The 23,409-nt window shown below is 33.9% G+C and overlaps 2 protein-coding genes across 2 annotated transcripts; one reads left to right on the forward strand and one right to left on the reverse strand.

The window, feature by feature from the left end:
* Positions 1-14,050: 14,050 nt before the first annotated feature.
* LOC134238243 (uncharacterized) lies at positions 14,051-15,788 on the forward strand. The gene is made up of 4 exons (XM_062720364.1): positions 14,051-14,196; positions 14,974-15,236; positions 15,316-15,413; positions 15,619-15,788. The coding sequence occupies exons 2-4, from the start codon at positions 14,993-14,995 to the stop codon at positions 15,751-15,753; spliced, it is 477 nt and encodes a 158-aa protein (XP_062576348.1). The 5' UTR covers positions 14,051-14,196; positions 14,974-14,992; the 3' UTR covers positions 15,754-15,788.
* A 1,951-nt stretch (positions 15,789-17,739) lies between these two features.
* Positions 17,740-18,723, reverse strand: LOC134238250 (uncharacterized protein K02A2.6-like). Its single transcript, XM_062720370.1, has one exon. The coding sequence runs from the start codon at positions 18,721-18,723 to the stop codon at positions 17,740-17,742; it is 984 nt and encodes a 327-aa protein (XP_062576354.1).
* Between the last annotated feature and the right edge of the window lie 4,686 nt (positions 18,724-23,409).

Below are 23,409 nucleotides of genomic sequence, written 5' to 3' on the forward strand. Positions count from 1 at the left end.
TTGATGAAACAAAATTATCGGCAGACTCGATTACAGTCATTATATCAAGTTCTATGGTCGATCCAATGACCTTGTCAGCAAATACGATTGATCATTGAGTCAAATGCTGACTGACGTTTTTCATACTTATTGTTAGGCCATTATTTACAGACTAAATTGTCGAAAGATTTTTTCCTTTATTTGGCGATCATGACGTTTGTGACCGGTCGGCAGGGGATGCTCACTCCTCCATAGCACCTAATGCCACCTTTTTTTGGATTTCAAGTTTGCCCTGCTTCAATTTTGTATTGTTTAATAGACTTTTGAGATCGAATACTGATCGTTATCTTCCTATATTTCATTGTTAACTCACGTCACATTGTTCAACATATACGTGTAATAAACTCACGTCATAGTGAAACACGCACAATTAACTCATCTTTCACAGACAAACATATGCTAACGTCATAATGTTACACACTTAATTAATACTTGTTGTCGTATTTCTTAACACGTTATTCACGTCGTACTGACACATATACATGATCTCATCATCATTACGATGACATGAGGAATAGATTCCAGGTTTTAAATGACTATATCAACAAGAAAATATAGATCTAGAAGAAAAAAGGGGTTAAAAAACACTACCACAAATCAAGTCAATAAGATTGCAGGAAAGGTAAGAATAGATCTACAAAGTACTGGGTAGTTAATAAGAAAGTTAAGAGATTTGCACGTCGAGACGAGAATGAGGCCATTGAAATGCTGGCAGCAGAAGAGGCAACTGTAAAGGGAAAACAGGGAAAAGATCCCATGCCTGTATCTTGAAAGTTCAAGGGGACCATAGGTTGACCTATCGAGGAAGAGCAAGGAAAACTACTGATTGCTGAGGAGAATGCAATACTCAACCGACCCTCAACGAAAGAGCAAACATTTCAGAGACCGCAGAGGATAAAGATACACAGGAAAAATGTCCACATGTGTTGAACATATGTTAAACATGTGTTTAACATATATTTTTTACACATGTAAAACACATAAAAGGAGCACACATGTATAGGGTGTTTATTTTTACACATGTTAAACATGTGTTTCACATGTGTTTAACATGTGTAAAAATAAACACATTGTATATTTATACATATGAAACATGTGTTAAACATGTGTTTTATATATGTTATACTTTATATGTGAATTATACGTGTATAATATTACTGTTGTACTTATTATCATTTTTATACTTTTTTCATGTCTGTCCACATATGTGAATCATATGAAAAGGGCAGCATATGTAAATCATATGAAATAGTTAGATGTGTTCTCTTTCAATATTTATCACAAGGAAAAACACATTCTTGTACACATTTAAAAATCAAATATTTCTGCTTGAGATGAAAATCCATTACATTCCAATGATCTATCTTCATGGGTTAAATATTTGAAAATTAATATCTTAAAATGCTTACACAACTTTTTTGATAAATTATTTTCATCAAGAGAAATAACTTATTTTTCAGTGTACTTTCTAAACAGGAAAGTATACAAACAAGTCAGTAGCATTTGTCGATACATACATTTTACATATTCTAAGTTGAGTACAATTATAAGATTTCCACAAAATGATTAAATAGTTAAACATGCATACATGTACAAATGAATAACATAATTAGTCCATGTACTTTTTTATAATTTATATGATTTGACATGAAAGTGTCCAAAGCCAAATTGAAATATCACATATAACATTTGTCATGTAATCTCTATTGTAAATTTATGAAAAATCAAGTTATTTGATATTACAGCATACAAATAAAAATGGGAATTAAATCTTTACAGGTCAAATGCAGACAAGATTGTGGACATCCTCCCAATTTCATAATTATTTCATATATTTTCTTGTTCTTTTTCCTTCTGTATCTTTCAGTTTTCTTCAGTTGTCCTCCCTCTGATCTTCCATGAGCTTGACCATTTTGAACTCTCTTTGAACTGTACCCAAAATGCAAATCCACCATTTCTCCCTTTCCTGAACAATTTCTTTGTGGCACAGAATGGTCTCTACAAAAATTTCAAAAGTAAAAATAAAACAATTCTTAAATTACAAAATCAATTCTACAAGTAATATTAAAGTTCAGCAAACAAATGTATGCCCAATTCACCAACAGAGATAGGATAAGAGATAAAACTAATGTTATATAAGCTATACTAGGTGTTTTGTAGAATCCTATGATGTAATTTGCAAGACAATTATACTGTTTGAAGATATGCTTCATAATAAAGTCATAAAAAGCAATTTTTTTTTGATTTTGACAATTAAATTTGGAATGTTCAAACAGTATTACTAATTCATATTGCCAAAAATTAAGAAGATTCTGACACAAATATTTTATTTTTGGACAAAAAATACTACAGAGAAGTAGACAGGCAGAAAAACAGACAGTGTGATTCCAGGATATCCCAAACGTTGTTGGGAAGAATATAACAAAGTTTATTTAACAGTGTGTAGTTACCTTAATTAAGCTTTTAGGGATACACCAAAGGTTTCCAAGGGGCAAAATCTAATTTGCTTGTAATTCTTTCATTACCAAAGATAACATATTAAAAGTATATATCATTTGAAAGCTTGTTAAATTCACTATTTAATGATCTTAATTTAAATTTTCATTTTTATCTTATTTAAAAGTTATTAATATTTTAATGTAAATATTAGTGCATTCATATTTTATAAATCAAGTTTTTTGTATTTCACCTCTCAAAGTCAAAATTTTGCCTCAATGTAGATTAAAGATTGAACTTTAATACCGTATCTCAGATTTTTGATAAATCTTTTTATTCAAAAGTTACATCCATTTGTCTTTCAATGTTACCAATTTATTAGCCCAATTCTACATTTCCCCCAATAATTCGAGAACTGAGCAAGATATCAAAAATCTGAGATACAGTTTTGTGAACAAACATTTGAGAGACAATCTAGCCAGTTTTCAGAGAAATTGGTCAATAAATAAGGGAGCTGAATCCTTTGAAATAATACCACCAACTGTCTGATCTTACTTTACAGTAGGGGGCAAAAACCCATTACACAACAGAGTCTGCCAAAGCTAGAAATATATGACACCTTGGAGATTCAGCTTTGGATACCTGTCACTTATCCATATTTCCTATGCATATTCACAAGAATGGGAGGTTCTATTCTTTATTTAGGTGCTTTTAATGAAGTAAAATAGGTTCAATTCTGGATCAGAAAGATTTCCCGGCAAAATGGCAAGAGCTAAGCTCCACCTCCTATTTCATGGTCATTAGTGACCAGTTAGATCTCCTTCCCTAAACCTTAGAGTCCCTGTAGTTTAATTACTGATAGCCTCTGTGTGGCTAGTGAAGAATTCCCCAAGTGGTCACAGTGATTAATTGCTCCTTTCAGTAGCAGGCAGTTACAGACCAAATCAGAAGCTTCAATAACGGCACATTCACATGTGTTAGTGTTTATGTTTGATTATTGTTAAATAATTAGAAAACCATTCAATAATCAGCAAGAATTTTTCATGCATTATAAAGCAGTGGTTACCATTGTTTTCTTAGCCAAAAATCTCAAAATTGACAAAAATCTTGAAAAAAGCCTTTGGTGTATCCTTAAGCAAGTCTTGGATCTTGGGATTTATTCTTACAAGACGCTGACTGTATATTGAACCTGTAAAACAAATATTCACGCAGTAGATATCTTCTAAGCATAACTAAAACTTAATTAAACTACAAAACTATAACTACAAAAAAGAGAGAGTACATGTTTGTAGGTTCTTAATAGTCTTAATTAATGTCTTACATCTTACCAGAAACTATGTTCTCTAGTGTTGGAAAAAAAATGTCAGGTAATGAATACCGGTACATAATAGATACGTAAATATCCAATGGATTAGCTAGCTGATGTACTTTCAACAATCAACACATATGCACATGTACTTGTACCTTGAAAGTTGGATGTCACTGTTATTATTAATTTTTAACCGAAATTCAAAAATACAATAACCACCCCCCCCCCCCCCCCCTCCCCCTGAAGTCATTTACAGTACATGTACCAGTTTCATAGCTTTTAAAGCCAACAAATTCTATTCATACTTTCCATATTTTAAAAGTGCACTGGATTAAAACTGTTTTATAATATAGAATAAAATTATTGTAGTATTGAGTTGGACTTATTATTTATGAATTATCGAAGTCGTGCAAACAATATAATGTAGAATTATAAAGGAACAAAAAGAAATTATCAAGAAATATTTTGTCATGAAGGAGTCATTACAGATGTTTACTTTGATTTTTTATTGCAAGTATTTATTTTTACCTTTAATATTGTGAAGATGCAATATCTTCTGTCAAATCAGCTTTAGGATCAATCGCCAGTCTTATCAGCTTTGGGCTTTTTAGACGCAGCAATATGACACTGAACTCAAGTTACTGCATGCATCTATAAGCCATAAAAACAAACACTTGTTATTAAGTTGATGAAAGAATAGACTTGACAGCCATCTCAACATACATGATAAACACCAACTGACAGTCACAAAGGTTTCAAGGTTTCTACTTTCACTTTCATGTTATCAGTACGTAACAAAAGGAAAACCAATAATGCCTTTAAAAAATAGCCTAACATGTAATGTTTACGTTATTTATCCAAAATTACTTACCTGTATACAAATTATAAAAAATAGTAATGCCTTTAGCCTAACATGTAACCGCTTACATTCACGGGCACTGGAAGTTAATATAAATATATAGTATGTGTATGTATAAAAAAAAAAGAAGGGTCTTTTTTATACATACACATACTATATTTATACATTAACTTCGAGTGCCCGTGATTACATTCAGTCAGGGGGGGGGGGGGGGGAAGGTAGTGGTGACTTCTTTTGCCTCAAATCTTTCACTTTTCATACCTATTTCAGACATAATCACGTTTACCAGGGGAGGTCAGCGTTTTCGAGGGGGGGGGGGGTCCATGGTAACTTCTTTCTTGCTTTAGTATATACATTTTTTACCCGTGTAAATTCCAGGGGGGGCCCTGACCCCCCCGACCCCCCCCTCTAGATCCGCGCATGACATGTATATAGAAAGTTCATACGCACCTGTAACTACAATGAAATGATATTTAAACAATATGAATTAAAAGTCTTTTAAAAATTGTTTGGAGATCACTTACCTTTCATCAGCACGTCTGCTGCAGCAGTGACGTCAAAAATGACGTATATTTTCATCCGATAAAAGACAAAACCAGCCCGGAGACAAATACGGAATTATTTTGATTTTACTCAATAAGTAAGCCAAGCCCAAAAGATTTAAAATGAAAAGAAAATGAATTCATTCTTTATCAATTTTGTCTGATAAATGCATTATTACAGAAAAAAATTGTGAGTTTTTTTTTTTAGAAGGGAGGGGGGGGGGGGGGGATAAACAAAGTAAAACTTTACATGAGTAAAATTTTACTAACATTTACAAATTTTTTTGAATTAATGTACACACACATATGAGATAAAACTTAACATGTGTATAACATGTGTATATGAATACACATATATTTTATATAAACTAAACATGTATAATTCATCTGTATTTTCGCACACATATATGTTACATATATATAATACGTGTTATACATGTGTGGTGAAAAACATGTGTTTAACATATATATTATCTCACAGGTGTATAACATGTGTATATTATATATGTTTTACGTATAAATGAAACACATATTTTACATGTGTTTATTTACACACATGTATTACATGTATAAAACATGTGTTGAACACATGTGAAACCAAACATATGTTTAACACATGTGGACATTTTTCCTGTGTACCCGGGTATACATATTGATCCAACAAGTAAAGTGTGACTGTCATGAAGACTCTTAAGAAACAAGACGTCGCCATATCGGGACAACCTTGATGCAGAACTGTTCAAGGCGGACCCTTAGCTAACAGTCACCATTCTTCATCTAGTGCTCACAGCCATCTGAGAACGGAGCAAAAGTGAACTGATGATAAGACCAAATGAATGATAGTCAGGTTCCCAAAGAAAGTTCGACTGTAACAACTCGAAAGGGATCGTGGCACATTATCAAGAGAATACCATGGGGTTGATCTGAACATATTTTATTGTAATTTAATTACAGGATCGAGATTGGGCACAAGTTCTGAAAACTTATTACGCTGTCTCCATACATGTAAATTACTCAGTATACATTTAAATTATCAAAGTTAAACATTTTTTAAAGTACACAGTATTTGCAAAAGTTAACAAATCAATGCATTTTGCAGATGTATATAAATACATATAATTTTGTACAAATGCATATATTGGTACATGTATAATAATTAACAAGGAAATCTACTAGAATCCTTAATACGTAGATGTTTGAACAAAAGAAAAGAATATAAACGATCATTGAATAAAAAAAGAAGCTTTTTTGCGTGTTTATCAAACATTGACATGATTGTTATTGTAACAGGGGTTTGGAAAAAGTTAACGTCGCTAACTCCCAACAGGGTTAAACTTTTTTTGCACCCAGTGGAGTGTTAAATATCAGAGGAGCAATTAATTTATTATGGAATCGTTTAAATAACAATAAATATGATGTAATAATATCAATCACATGAAAATAATACTTAGTTAATCATCGTTTCTATTTTTACACAATATGGTGAAAGCGAGATTACTCTCCAATGCATGAATCTTTACATTCGTATTTCTGCCATAAGAGTCTTAAAAATAATCAATATTAATAAAAGCATATAAATTTCACAATTTTTGGAAACAGACTTTCTCACAATATATTTAATACAATGTAGGTATACATGAATGGTAATCTGTAATATAAAAGAATCCTATTAAAATACTATCTCTTCACAAAAATTCACATGTATATTAATTGCTTACTCTGAACAATACACATATTGTAATCAAAAATATCTTTCATCGCCATAGAAGATTTAATCTGGTGTACATCAAATTACTTCTGTCAAATACTTCATATTAATCTTGTTGTCAATAAAATACATCATTATAAAATACCGGTAACTTTCTCTCAAATCATATACTGTATTCACTTTCGCAATTGTAAAAAAAAAAGTATTTGTATACCAAAGAATGAACTATTTTAAATATAAAATTAATATTAGTTAATTAGCAAAGAAGGAAATCCTTTGTCCAAAGATACAGTGTAAGAATTTTATAGAAATATGGATGTCTGGTATGAACAATAATAAAACAAAGATTGGTCAGAATAGGCAGAAAAACTCTCAACAATAACGAAATGCAATCAAATACCACCTTTCTAGGAAATAAACAATAAATCCAGAAATAACAATGTCCAATTCAAAACACCTGACCAATGACTTGGATGGGTCAATATATAAAAAAAAGCAGCTAAACGTGTCACATCTTTATATATTCTTATTTCTTATTTTCTCCCAATTTTGGATTGTTGCTTTACAATCTATGAATCTATACTTTCTATTTACTAATAGAATTTTTTACATTATTAATTTCATTAAAGTCAATGGATGATTTTTATCACACCAATTAGCCAAATTCATGCTGTCAATGGAATTTTTCTCTTCAAATAAGGATAAATACGCCAATAATTATATTAGTCTGGTCCGATTTATAGAAAAAAAATACTTCTAACGGCAAATAATTATTATTTGGTCCAGCATAGTTTTTTAACCTAATTCGAGTATGCTGAATCCGAAAAAATATGCTGGCCTTCATGAAATTGGCGTTAAAGAGGTCAAAATGGCGATTCAAAATGGCGGACATCCAATTTTTCTAATTTTCTCTCAATATCGTTAAAAAAGGAGAAATAATGTGTGAATATCTTACTGAGTGTAATACAAGTATAAAAATGATAATAGAATGCTAACATTATTAGTTTAACTCAGAAAATTTAGCCGTTTTTACACTTAATTCGAATTTTCTCTGATTTATTTGTCTTTTGTTTCTTTATTCCTCTTTGTTCAGGATTTTACATTTGCAAATATCCATACACTGCAGATTTGTATTTTTTCCTCTACATCTCACTATTCTACAATTGAATGATGGTGCAGCTGTAAGTTAAAAGTCAAAATGGCGATTCAAAATGGCTGACATTCCTTTTTTTCAAATTATTTCTTAATGTCGTTTACATAGGAGAAATGATTTGTTAATATCTTATTGAGCGAGTACAATTAAATAATGTAAAATTCCAATAGAACACTAATATGAACACTTTAAAATGGAAAATTTAGTCGTTTAAATCTAAATGTGTTAATTAGCTCAAAACTCAAAATGACGTCATATTCACTCGAATTTCATAAAATACTCAAACTGCTTAATTTTGAAAATAAATTGCAGTTTGTTTTTATATATAATTATAGTATATTGATTATTCCATTTAATATGAACAAATAAAAAATATCAGAAAGATTCATTTTTTTTCTGGAAATAGTTAAAACAAACTCGACTTAAGGTCAAGATCTAGTAAATGAAATGTGGCTACAGACTCATCAAATTTGAGAAATAAATTCCTTTATTGATGCTTTACAACACTGGCTTGATCAAATAAGGTGTTTCGGGGCAAAATTTGTGGGTAAACAAGATGAAAAACTGTATTTTAAACTGTCATTTTCAATGAAAAATTAAGAAAGTCAGTCATGAATATGGGAGTTTTTTTTAATATTCGACAAAGGAAATGTATCCAAATTGCCTACAGTCTCTCGGAAAACGGTAATTAGTATGTCTATTCCAGCTTTATTTTATATGTTTCACTCTGTCTTTGGAATTTTGGTATTTTCAACACTCAAGTAAAACGGTGCCCTGTGTCAAGGATGACAACCCACTTGGCACGTAAAAGATCTTTTCTCTGGAGTTTGAAAAAGAGTAAGCTCACAGGGGGCCACCAAAGAAACCAAAATCCTCCAAAAACCGATTATTTAAACTGATAGTCCGCCGAAACATGGCTGAAAAATAGCCGACTCGGCGTTAAACAATATACAATCAATCAACACTCAAGAAACAACACATTTATGTTCAAATGTTAAAAGTCTATTTTGTTTTCCAAAACCTTATGCAAAATGAAGTAGAGGTACTGTGAGCAATTAGCTCACTAAATGATACCCTCTTTCTCCTATATGAATATAATAATAACAGTGTCCGTGTTTTGCTATGTGAAACCCAAAATATGTATTGGATCAAAAAGTAAAAGAGGAGGTGCACAATGGCAATATGTAATAAAGATTCTGTGAAAGTGTATCAAATTTCATTCAGTGGTATGAGACGAGTTGCGCATAAGAGACGGGTACCCCAAAGCGTAAAAGACGGACGGACATACAGACTACTCTATACCCTCCCGCTTTTCAATTGAAAGGGGGGGATATAAAAAAATATCTGATATTCAAGACATTTAGCTCTTTATTTTGTGACCGCGTATAGATTTGTTTTCTTTTAGGGTAGAAAGGTCATTCTATTAGCAAGAAAATTCTCAAATTTCATCATCTGGAATCACATTGTGTGCATATTTTGGTGAGAAAAGTTGTAAAATTATGCAATTTAATAGCGCCTGCAGATTCCTCGTGATTCCTATCACTTACAAGCTTTCGTACCAATAGGCCTAAGCCATTCTTGACTTCGATCTAGTCAACACTTTTCTTGACAACAAAATTTTCTTGAACATTCCAAGAACTTTACAAGGCAACTTGATCCACACTTCTTCGTTAGGATAGTGTTAAGTTGTATCAAGAATCGATGGAGGATTGAACACAAACATTTTCTTCTTTCAGATTTTGTAAATTTCAAAATTTTTAGATTTATATACACTGTTCAATACAAAATTGGTGGAGGAGGACCGTTTACACCATGAAATATTTGAGAATGCAGTTGAATTTTTGACTGAGAATAACAAAATGCAAATGTAGGGACACAGAATCAGAGCTGGACAATCAAAAAAATTTATGGTTTACGTATATTACACTGATAATTCTTAATAAATATGTTTATGTTTGGATATTATAATATATTCAGATTTATATGATTAACAATTACTAGCCCTCTAATTGCTCGTGGTTCATCATTTTAAAAATCATACTAAGTTATGTTGCACTAGATCTTCCACATGAACATAAATATTTTTCCACACTGGACTAAAATTAGGTCAAGAATTTCCAACAACTGATAAGCTTTGAGCTAAATGACACATTTTAAATTTAAACGACTAAATTTTCCAATCTAAAGTGATCATACTAGTGTTCTATTGGAATTTTACATAGTTGTACATCGCTCAATAAGATATTCACAAATCCTTTCTCGTATGTCAACGAAATTAAGAAATAATTTGAAAAAAAGGAATATCCGCCATTTTGAATCGCCATTTTGAATCGCCATTTTGACTTTTAACTTACAGCTGCACCATCATTCAATTGTAGAATAGTGAGATGTAGAGGAAAAAATACAAATCTGCAGTGTATGGATATTTGCAAATGTAAAATCCTGAACAAAGAAGAATAAAAAAACAATAGCCAAATAAATCAGAGAAAATTCGAATTAAGTGTAAAAACGGCTAAATTTTCTGAGTTAAACTAATAATGTTAGCATTTTATTTTATTTTTTATAGTTTTATTACACTCAGTAAGATATTCACTCATTACTTCTCCATTTTGAACGACATTAAGAGAAAATTAGAAAAATTGGATGTCCACCATTTGAATCGCCATTTTGACCTCTTTAACGCCATTTTCATGAAGGCCAGCATATTTTTTCGGATTCAGCATACTCGAATTAGGTTTAAAAACTATGCTGGACCAAATAATAATTATTTGCCGTTAGAAGTTATTTCCAGCCTTTTTTTAAAAAATCAGGACCAGACTATATGAAATTTTGTCTGAAAAATCATGTATGCATGAAATAAACGTTAAATAGAATATATCTTTGAATAAAAAAATATAAGCCCCATCTTCCATGATACAGCATTTAATATGACTGTACAAGAAGATTGTGTCATTGGTGTTACTATTTTTGTTTTGCTACAAAAGAGTTATTGCAGCCCGGAGGACCGGGCTGCTCTATACATATAAGTTTAAGTGTTGGTGTATGGTGATTGGGGTGGGAGAAGTTATTCAGAATTAAAGGTTTTCTAAACATTGAAAATATTGTTAATCAGAATGTTCTTTCCCTTTCTAAATTACGAAATACATAATATATTTACTTCCATAAAATGAATATGTAAAAATAAATATGTTTTACATGTTTAATATATAAAGTTGCTTATCATATACTATCGAAAAAACAACAGATCCCTTTTTTTAGAATATCGAATTTTACTTCTCGCATAAAAACGCACTCTGCATAGTTCATGTTTTATATTCTAAAATTGAAAGTTAATACATTTTTAAATATAGGTGATGCATGTGTCTAACTTCAATTTATATTTTATGCAGCCAACATTTACATGAGGAATTGATTAAGTTTAAAATGGTATCGTTTTTGTTTGATTTTTATCCGACTGTAAGTTTTCAAAATACTCGCGACTATCGTCGCCATCAATTAGACGCATGCCGTTTCACACATACCAAAGCGGTTTGATGATCAAGATTCATTCCCATTGCTTACGTTATATATTTCCCGGGCGACAATTGATGGTTACATCAATGTTAACTTGTCATTCCTGATAAGAGAGTATAAACAGTCCCATGTTATATTACATTACTTCTCACCAAAAACAACAGAAACTGCTCCTTGAAATTCATGATCAGAACATATTGATGAACTTCAGAATCAAAGAAAGTAGACTAGTACAAACTTTTTTTGTCAGTGGTGTTTCCATCGTAATTTCAAAACGATTTTAGATATTCATTGAACTCTTTTACGAAAGATGTTCTTTAGGTGAACTAATAGCAATGTGGACAAATCTTTTACTTTATCTAGGGTAAATTAGAGATACCAGATCATTTTATGACTAATACATCATTGGTGTTACTGTCATTGGCATTACTTCCTAAAGTTTAACACCAATGACAGAAATGGTTACACCATTGACAAAACAAGTACTTTTGGAGGCAAAATATATTCTTCTTGCATAGAAAAATTATTTATTTGTTTTCTACTTTGCAAACCTAATTTATGGTGTTTGAAAGTAATTTGATTTATTTTCCAATATTTTTTTTTTCCACTTACAGACGTTTTAAATATATGGTAATGCCAATGACAACTTCAGATCATATAAATGTAACACCAATGACAAACATTTTTTTTATGCTTATGAAATATATTTTCCCTTCTGAAAAATTCACAGGCCGTGCATGAATGTCAGAGTTTATCACCTAAGTAAAGGAAAATTAGTCAAGTTTAACTTAGTTTGTTTAAATCTCTCTACGAATAGTTACCTTTTATGGTAACACAAATGACTAGTGAAGTAATACCGGTGACAAGAGATTTTGATTAATACATTTTATCTACTAGTTCTTTAATGAAGAATGTGGGATTTAAAACATTATATCCTTCACAATTAAGATCCTTTTACCCTACCAACATTATTTTTTTTCAAACCAATGATAAACCAACACTGTATTTCTTTCAACTTTTACCATGCATTTGTATATACAGTATACATGTGGGGCTTGATTGAAGAAAAGTATAAGAAAAAATTAACGTTTGCAATAGGGGGTTTCTCCTTTATATTTTTTTTAACTTATCAACATATCTACATAAATCACTTCTTCTTTAAATGATTAAATGACAGTAAATCTCATGTAGCTCTGCATTATTCTATGGTCACAATGGGATAAGTCTCTGTCACTGGTGTTACCAGATTTTTTTTTGTTACAAGATCATTTTAAGTATGAAATCCCAGACACTTATTTCATTTTTGTATGTTAGCCATGCAGTGTCTTCTGTCTTTCACATGACGTTTAATGTTATATTATGTTTAATTACTAATTTTTAAGTGCTAAGTCAATGGTATTACTAATTTCAATCACTGGTGTTACAGTTAAGTCAGTGGAGTAACCAACCTAAAACTTGTTATTTTTTACTTTTAATAAGTTTCAATGTAAGAAATAACTTTATATTACCTAATTTCACTCGTTGAAAAAAATCATAAACTATGTTATTTTGATTTATACACACAAGGTACCATATTTACAGCATAGTTTAGCGTTTGTCTATTAATTTTTGTCTCATGTCTTTGTCCAAATATGATTGAAAACTTAATTTTCATCACTGGACAACAATAATTTTGGACTTATCAGTAAACTTGAAAAATCCTAGTAAATTTTTATCATAGCTTGCATTCATAAGTTTTTCAGTTGGTTCTATACAACAAAATTTTATAAGGTAACACCAATGACAAAAAAAAAACACACAGTTTGATAAATTTTAGGAGAACATTCTGAAAAAAATAGCTTCCCTACTGTTTGCTAAATGTTGTTTTCCCAAAATATTGTGCAGCATTATCAATTTAGATACAAAAAAGAAACGGAAATATTTAATTGTATCTCCAATTTTCATATGAACCATTTAGCTGCTTTTTTTATATTGACCCGGATATGTTTGTGTCATGAGTTGATACAGGGTGTGATATGGAGAAGGGTATGCATTATTATGATTAATATATACATGTACATGATAATTACTGAAACAGATCGACCACAGGTATAATAATCACCAACTAGCTTATATATCAAACAATACTTCTTAAAATTAATAGTTCCTACAGAGTATGAGGTAAAAAAATAAGTATTTTATTTTAACCCTGACCCTAACCCTAACCCTAACCCTGTAGTCTAAAGTAGATGTCATCGTATTAGTAATACCTGATCAGATCAAAGAACAAAGGGTCTAGGTCATTTTATGAGATGGTAATGGTGTAATGAAGTTAAATCATCACCTTTTCTAGACAGAAAAAAAGTATTTCTCAGTACAATCTGGAGAGAAAGAGAGAGAGAGAGATTTTAATATACAAGTTAAGGTAATTATTACCTGTTGCTTGTTGACGTATATTTGACGATATCATTTTTGATCGAAGCTGTATATATAATAACAAACGCCAATAGACATGGCGGAGTCGCTTGAAGAATCACTGAGTAAAGTTTCCGTCATCAAACACAATAAAGGAGAGACAAATGGAGCCGATATTTTGCCGACAGGAGACATGAAGTATTCCCTTATTGTTTTTCTCCGGAATTTCGCTTGAATTGCATGGTAAGAATTAATCTTCTAGATCGGCGGGTGGACATTGTAAACACAAGTACAGGTCTGATCAAAAAGCGTTACAGGCAGTAGAAAACAAGAGTTTGGGGCTCTTTAAGTACTAAGTAGATCTACCTAAAAGATTTTTTTTAAATCTAGGACTTATATAATCTAAGTGGCATTCCCAGCGACTGGATTGATTATGCATATGGGATTTTGCATTAAATTGAAATTTTGAATGTTTTTTTAAGCCAGTATAAATCATGAATTAGTACGGGTACTTTATCTATAAGATTTGATTTGTTCTAAACGTAAATTTAAAAATTTAAAAATTTTAAAAGACGTAACAAAACCTAGGTGAAGAGCTACAAAGAACTTGTTTTCAAAAGTCATGCAATAATATCTCAGTACAAATATATTTTAATATACCGGTAAATGAAATAAAGCTTTACCTTATAAAGTTTCATTTTTTTTTTTCATTTAGTTTCTGAATAATATGTTCCATAAATTGTTAAAAAATGAAAAGGTTCATGAATGACGGCAAAACAAAAGAAGAAATTTTAACAACACGGGAAAGTCTATTTCTTAATTATTTATAGGTTTATTATATGCATTATTAACGATAAAAAAGTCCAAAAATATCACTGTACCTATATGCATCCATTATTTGATTATCTGTATCATGTGTCATAAATACTCAATACTCATTAATCTTGACTGTACTATACTATGTGTTTAGTATTTATTATAGAAAATTCCAGTACTTACATAATCTTTGCCTTTGAACAGTCAATTAAAGATTCAAGCTATGTCTCCCCTGGCAGACGTTTTGGAGAAGCACCAGACAAGGCTTGTGTTTGTCGGATCTTCCACTCGAGAACAGATGGAGGATTTTGTTCGCAATCCCATAGTTCCTATTTCCGGTGAATTATACACAGACCCCTCTATTTCCTTGTATAAGATCTTCCAGATGAAGAGTGGGCGTTTCCGGTCCCTTGTCATGCCTCTATGGCACGGCGCCAAAAGATATGGCTTTAGTGGTGTAATGGAGGGTAAGTGAATATTTTGAATCTCTCCTGGTCTCTCAATGAAGAATAATTATATAGGAATAAAATACCTTTGTTTTTTTAGGTCTCAGACTAGGAATGGAAACTTCGCATCTCGCAGGGGATTCTTGGATTCAAGGGGGCACCGTACTGCTGGACCAGAGAGGAAATACGTTATTTCAGGTTTGAAAGCTCTCTCTCTCTCTCGCTCTCTCTCTCTCTCTCTCTCTCTCTCTCTCTCTCCATCTCTCTCTCTTTAACTTTGTTCTCATATGGTGACACAAAGTTTCAAAATGAATTATCGAGGAATTCATGTAATTGAATGTGCCATTATATTTGCATGACCTTTTAAAAACAAATACGGGATTTTGATAATGAACTCTTTTAGCACCAAGAGAATCATCCGGCTGACTGGCCAGAACTTACCGAGGTGTTACGAACGGTGGGCATCACTGAAGACAATGTAGATTACGATAAAGCAGTATCTGAATGGATAGCAGCTCGACAAAACGCACGGAAATAAGAACAGGTTTATTTTTACTGCTAGAAAGTATGATGAATATTTTGTTAACCGCTTCAGACGAGCGACCGAGAGTTCTGAGTAAACAATTCTGCAGAAAAAATAAAAATGTACAAACATTTCAACGTTTTAAAAATCTGAACTTTCTGATGTAACTTGTAGAGTAAAAATAAATTCTATCTGCGAATAACTTTGTTTGATTAATGAAGGATTGTCAAATATAACAATAGCCCTTAGATACCAATACTTATTAGCGTGATATGAAATGAGAAGTGATTTTGTGGTGTCTTGCAATGATAGCAAAAACCTTTTACGCTATGTAAATATATATATATTATTATAACAGTAACTTGATCCGAAGGGTCGTATCACGTCGAGTTGACAGGCGCGGATCATCAGATCTCGAAGCGTCGAGTTTGATCTAATGATCCGCGCCTGTCAACGAGTCACGTCGAGTTGACAGGCGCGGATCATCAGATCTAACGAGACGCGAAGCGTCGAGTTTGATCTGATGATCTGCGGCTGTCAACGAGACGTGATACGGCTCTTCGGATCAAGTTACTGTTATAATGATAAATTTATTATATACCCACTTATAACTGGCTAAATATATTAAAATAAAACTTTAGAGATCAATGGTATAATATTAATCCATTAAACAAAGCATAATAACAAGGGACTCTTTAACGCGCAAGAAAAATAACGTTATATTTCTGCGTACTACGTCATCAGTTTCAGAGAGTGGTGATATGGATTCAGAAAACCACAGTGTGGTGATCCGGAAAGTCGGATCACGACGTCACGTGATTGCATAAAATCTTCAGTAAAATTGAGTGATACACATTAGGTATATAATAATATAGAATACATGACGGAAATACAATGTAGTGTAGCAGGTCTGGTGTTCATTTAGCCTGTACTTTGCGTTGTGTTTATTTTTGTTTTGAGACGACTTTCTGAATATAAGACCTCTACATTAGATTATACCTTGGAAATATTTGTAAATTGTAGTGAACTATAAAAGAAAATAAGATTAACAAGACTTTACAATTTATTACCAGTTCTTACAGTTATAATACCCCTGGTAGTACACAATATGAAAACCTTATTTCCCAACCCAAATATAGCCTAACTTAACCCAAATATAGTCTAACCTAAAGTAATATAATTTAATTAAGACAGACGAACAAGGGACGATTCCAGTGTATGAAGAGTTTAGCTAGCGAAGCCAGCTGTCTCCTCCCCGATCTAATAGTTACATGTACATAGCTTTATATATGAAAAAGGAACAAAAGAAACTGTCAAAAGCCTTATTGACCGAATGATAAAAGTGGGGTTTCCAAAATAAACATGGACAATTTACATCGGGATCGAGATGAAATAATTATGAAAACGTAAATAAACCTAATCTGCCGTAATAGAAAGACAAAAAATACCAAATAAGTATAAAAATCATGACAATTTCTCTGAATGCCTGGATACCTATCGTTTTTAGCTCACCTCAACGAAGTTGGGGGAGCTTATGTAATACCCTCGGCGTCGGTGTCTCATTGTTGTGTTTGTGCTACTCTAGCATGAGCACATGTGTTATGACAAGAGCGCAGCCATTGTGAACTACTTTATTACTGAAGATATTCATGCGCAATGTAATAGTAACTAATAAACCAAACATAGACAGATATAATAATTCCGGATACAACATTTTCTCCCCTTTTAGATTGATGTACATAATTGTAGATTATGATTAATAAAAATTAACTGTCTGTTCTTGTTCATTAATAAGTGTCACAAAAGCAATTTTATAAGAACAACACACTTATCTGAGGTGCATGCATTACAATCTATAATGCAAATAAAATATCACATGCATATAATGAACACACATATGACTAGAAATAAACAGAAAACAATATGAAGTTGTAAAGGGGATTATTGTGCCCCTTTTTAACACAGTACAACTTCCTACATAACTGAACACATACACTCGAATTAGGTTTTTGTCTTGGTAGAAGAACCATGGTACACAAAATCTTCCATGATTTTCGGTTTACGGTTACGTACTGGGTAACGTTTCTCTGGCAATACAGCTGTAAGTTTTGGTGGTGAACGTGCAGTTTTGGGCGATTTTGAAGCTCCAAGTTCTTTCGGTTGTGACACATGGAAATCCTGAGCAGCAGATGAAACATCATGGTCAATATTGGTAGAACCTGAGCTCGTTGACTCTGGAATCTCAATGCTCGGTTGGGTCATCGGAACTTGCGATTCCACAATCTGGTCAGCATGTCTTCTCCACTGAGTTGTCGGGTCAACTTGAACACGATACGACACTGGTCCAGTTCTCTGTGCGATTGTTCCTGCGATCCATTTGTCTTTTCCTCGATAATCACGCATCATCACCGATTGTCCAAGCTCGAACTCCCTATCATGTGTACGTCTCTGTGCACACATATTTTCTTGCTTCTGTTTGACATGCGATTCCACGTTCGGTCTGAGCAGATCCATTTTTGTTCTCAACTCCCTTCCCATCATAAGTTTCGCTGGAGTTTCATTGGTAGTACAATGTGGAGTACTTCGGTAAGCTAATAAGAAGTTTGCTAGTTTCTTCTTAATACCGCCTGACTCGTTTCTGCTACATTTCATTGCTTGTTTGAATGTCTGTACAAAACGCTCGGCTAACCCGTTGCTAGATGGGTGGTATGGGGTAGTTTTGACGTGTTTGATTCCATTAGCACTCAAGAAGTCTTCAAATTCCCTTGAAGTAAATTGTGGACCATTATCACTGACAATAGTAGCAGGTAGACCATTTCTGGAAAATACGGTCCTAAGAACATCGATAGTGTGCCTGATGTAGTAGTAGTCATTTTGACCACCTCTGGCCACTTTGAGTGAGAATCCACAATTATCAAGAACATGGCTCCCAGGAAGGGTCCAGCGAAATCTATGTGAACTCTTTCCCATGCCTTGGTTGACCATTCCCATGCATTCAGTGGTGCTCCCTTAGGTGCGTTCTGATTCTGTTGACATCCCTGACACCTCTTAGCCACTATCTCTATGTCCTGGTCAATTCCTGGCCACCAACAGAAACTTCAGGCAAGTGTCTTCATTTTTACGACTCCAAGATGTCCTTCGTGAATCTGAGATAACACTTGGTCTCTGAGTTTAGTAGGTAATCACCCTAACACCCCACATAACACATCCGTGATGTATTGACAGCTCGTTCCGACGTGAATAATATGGCGCTAATCCACCATCTTTGTCGAAGTCCAGTCACTGTTTACACATGACATCACACGTCCTAGTACTGCATCCTTGTGAGTTTCCTGTTGAACATCTTTAACGGACACCGGTAAACACTCAATCTGTCCAAGATGGAAGGCATCAACCAGGTCGATGGTAATATCGGACTCCTTGCTTTCCAGTGGTAGACGCGACATTGAATCAGCATTAGCGTGTTTAGTTGTCTTGCGGAATCCAATCTCATAATCATAGGCAGACAAGAAAAGAGAATATCTTTGTAGTCTTGATGAAGCAGTTACTGGAACTCCTTTCTGAGGACTAAAGATGTGTATCAGAGGCTGATGATCTGTGATCAACTTGAATTTTCTGCCAAACAGGTAAGAATGGAATTTCTTAATTCCCCATATGATTCCCAAGGCTTCTTTATCAATTTGAGAGTAATTTTTCTCTGCTGGTGCTAGAGTACGTGAAGCGAATGCGATTGGTCTCTCAGTACCGTCAGGTAGCTCATGAGAAATAACAGCACCAAGTCCGTAGGGTGATGCGTCACATGCTAGAGAAATGGGTAAATCTGGATTGTAGTGTGTCAACACCAAGTCTGAAGCTACCAAGTCCTTCACTTTGTTGAATGACTCCTCACAGGCCTCAGTCCATTCCCAACGACTATCCTTCTGCAGTAACTTGTGTAAGGGTCTAAATACAGTTGCCAAGTCAGGTAAGAATTTACCATAATAATTCACCAAACCTAAGAATGATCTTAGTTGGGAAACATTGGTTGGTGCAGGTGCCTTCACTATAGCATCAATCTTCTCTGGTGTCTTGTGTAGACCATGTCGGTCAATTGTGTGTCCACAAAATGTTATATTCTCTTTGAAAAATTCACATTTTTTTAAGTTTGCACGCAAACCATACTGACTTAGTCTTTTCAAAACCATGTCCAAATTTCTGAGGTGTTCCTCGTCAGTCTTTCCTGTGATGACCATATCATCTAATATACACTGGGTCCCTGGAACGCCCTGTAGAACTTGCTCAATTGTCCTCTGCCAAATAGCTGGTGCAGACGCAATTCCGAAGGCCATCCTATTATAGCGGTACAATCCCTTGCGTGTGCTTATGGTCAGTAATTCTTTGCATGCTTCATCCACAGGAATTTGTAAGTATGCTTGTTTCAAGTCGATCTTGGAGAAATGTGTTCCTCCGTTCATATTCGCAAAAATATCGTCTATTCCTGGTAGTGGATATTGATCGACGTTAAGTAGCGGGTTCAGAGTGACCTTGAAATCTCCACAAATTCTTACACTTCCGTTTTTCTTCAAGACCGGTACGATTGGAGTTGCCCAGTCACTATGTTGGACTTTGGTAAGTGTTCCTTCCGCTTCTAGTCTGTCAAGTTCTTCCTCAACTTTTGCTTTTAAGGAAAATGGCACTGTCCTTGCCTTGACATATTTGGGTTTGTTTTCCTTGAGTGAGAGCTTGGCTGTGATACCCTTGACAGTTCCCACATCATCACTAAACACATCCTTGTATTTCTCCAAAATTTCACCAATGTTTGGTGATTTTACAGTGTTTACGGCATGTGTCTCTTTGATCACTTTCCAGTCAAGTTGAATTTTCTTCAACCAATCTCTGCCGAGAAGAGCTGGTCCTCCTTTACGAACAACATACAAAGGTAATGTCTGTTTGGTGTCACCATATTCAACTATCACATCTATGTAACCCACTGGTCTGATGTGTTCTCCAGAGTATGTGCGTAGTGTGATGTCCGGGGTTTTCAAATTTAGTTTTCCAAACTTTTCTCGGAACTCCCCCTCCGCCATGACTGTCACAGCAGAACCAGTGTCAAGTTCCATCTTCATCGTCTTTCCTTTTTTTTTTTAGCTGGATCCAGATAATATCCTTACTTGCCAAATTGTTGAGTTCCAGACTGGCTATGTAATTGTCATCACTTGGATCCTGAGAATCATCAGCTACAAAATTGACGGTTTTCTTCCTTTGAACTGGTTTCCTGGAGGTTGTAGGTTTCGAGCGGCATGCTTTTTGAATATGTCCACGTTTATGACAGTTATGGCACACCGTATCTTTGAAACGACAGTCCTGTGCAACATGTCCATTGCCATTGGTTTGAACATATTTTATTGTATAAATACTATACAAATGGTTTGAACACAAGTTCTAACAACTTACTAGGTTCTCACCATACAACTGTCAATATATATACATAGGGAAAATAAGTGAAAAGGAATATTGATGTACAAACAAGTTTGTTAAACTGAAACATACATTTGTTACATAATTATGATAAATATATAATTATATAGATATATAGAGTGTAAGTGTTAGGCAGTAATAATTAATTAAATCTACCAGAATCTCTTATAAATTTTTGAGCGGAGTGAAAAATATATTTATTGATTTCTACATTTTGTGACTCATCTCCCTACAGAAGTAAGTGGCAATATTTGGTTTCGTAAGACACAGTAAATCTCTGAATAGCTTTTCTCTAGCATATTGGTACTTATTGCAGACAAAGAAAAAATGATATGGGTTTCCATTGCCATTACATCTATAGCACTGCTTTCTGTCCTTCCTATCACTCGGCTTTGAATGTCTGTGTTTCACATGCAATCTGTTCACGGCCCCGGTCTCTGTCCTGTTTTTACTCTGTAATTCTGTGGCGTCTTTAGCTGCGGCTTCCATTGCGAGACTTATCTCAACCGCCTTTTCATATGATAGATCTTTTTCTGACAGCAATCGTCTCTGAATTTGTGTATTTCTTACACCACACACTATTCTGTCTCTCAACTTTTCATTTAATGACGCATTAAAGTCACAATGTATGGATAATTTCTTTAATTGCGCTACATATTCTGTGATAGTTTCCCCCTCTTTCTGGTCTCTTTTATCGAAGCGAAAGCGCTCTGCCGTTTTAATGGGTTTTGGAGACAAATGGCTATTTAGTAGTCTTGCCAGTTCCTGGTATGTTTTCGTGGCTGGCTTGTCGGGGAATGTCAGGTCACGAAGCAGAGAATAGAGTTTTCCACCAATTAGACACAATAAAGAAGATACCTTCTTCCCAGGGTCGATCTCGTTGACCTCAAAATATTGCTAGAAACGTTCAACATAAGACTCCCAGGACTCGATTGTCTCGTCAAATGGTTCGATTTTGCCAATCAATCCAAATGCAGCCATCCTTGCGAATTAACACCACAGATCCGACCGGGTGGGTTATAATATCAAACAAGAACGGTTTTACGAAGTTTAAAAGTTTACCTCGTCGCCAATTTGTTGTGTTTGTGCTACACTAGCATGAGCACATGTGTTATGACAAGAGCGCAGCCATTGTGAACTACTTTATTACTGAAGATATTCATGCGCAATGTAATAGTAACTAATAAACCAAACATAGACAGATATAATAATTCCGGATACAACACTCATGTTAAGGATTGATTATAGATGCATGGAAGATGTTTCTAGTGTGTTTCATTGTACCAGTCAGAGTTTCAGATGCTGCAATTTTAGCAAAGGAATGACCAAGTTAATGTTTTTGGTGCAGGTTAACATTTTTGGTGCAGTTTTTGGTGTAGGTCTCATTCCGAGTAACAATAAGCCTTATGTTGACCAAACTTGGATGGATGATACATCTAAGGATGCACACTACCAGGCTCGATTCGGATGCTAAATCTGACCTACATTTTCCACATGAGTGAAGAGGTTAATGTTTTTTGGTGCAGGTCTCATTTCATAGTAACTATAAGTCTTATGTTGACCAAACTTGGATGGATGATACATCTAAGGATGCATACTATCAGACTTGATTCGGATGCTGAATCTGACCCACATTTTCCGCATGAGTGAACAGGTTAATGTTTTTGGTGCAGTATTCATTTCCAAGTAACTATGAACCCTAAAATGACCAAACTTGCATGGATAATACATTTTAGGATGGATACTATCAGACTTGCTTCGGATGCTTAATTTGACCTACATTTTCGGGATGAGTGAACGTGTTAAAGATTTTGATTCAGGATTCATTTACAACGAAGTTGGGGGAGCTTATGTAATACCCTCGGCGTCGGTGTTGGAGTCGGTGTCCCATGTTAAGGTAAAGGTTTTTGGAGCAGTTTTCTTTTTAGGTACTTTTATGTCCTATATTGATTATAGATGCATGGAAGATTTTTCTAGTATGTTTCATTGTACCAGTTAAAGTTTCAGATGCTGCAATTTTAGCAAAGGAATGACCAAGTTAATGTTTTTAGTGCAGGTTAACATTTTTTGTGCAGCTTTTGGTGTAGGTCTCATTTCCGAGTAACAATAAGACCTATGTTGACCGAACTTGGATGGATGATACATCTAAGGATGCACACTACCAGGCTTGCTTCGGATGCTGAATCTGACCTACATTTTCCACATGAGTGAACA

The sequence above is a fragment of the Saccostrea cucullata genome, unplaced genomic scaffold (assembly GCF_032062105.1).
Source record: "Saccostrea cucullata isolate Sc308-1 unplaced genomic scaffold, CSIRO_AGI_Scuc_v1 ctg570, whole genome shotgun sequence".
NCBI lineage: Eukaryota > Metazoa > Mollusca > Bivalvia > Ostreida > Ostreidae > Saccostrea > Saccostrea cuccullata.

Coding starts and splice junctions, on each gene's coding strand:
- LOC134238250 (XM_062720370.1), bottom strand. CDS start 18,723: ATGGTCAACCAAGGCATGGGAAAGAGTTCACATAGATTTCGCTGGACC.
- LOC134238243 (XM_062720364.1), top strand. CDS start 14,993: ATGTCTCCCCTGGCAGACGTTTTGGAGAAGCACCAGACAAGGCTTGTG. Junction 15,237..15,315: donor CTTTAGTGGTGTAATGGAGG/GTAAGTGAATAT, acceptor TTGTTTTTTTAG/GTCTCAGACTAGGAATGGAA. Junction 15,414..15,618: donor GAGGAAATACGTTATTTCAG/GTTTGAAAGCTC, acceptor GAACTCTTTTAG/CACCAAGAGAATCATCCGGC.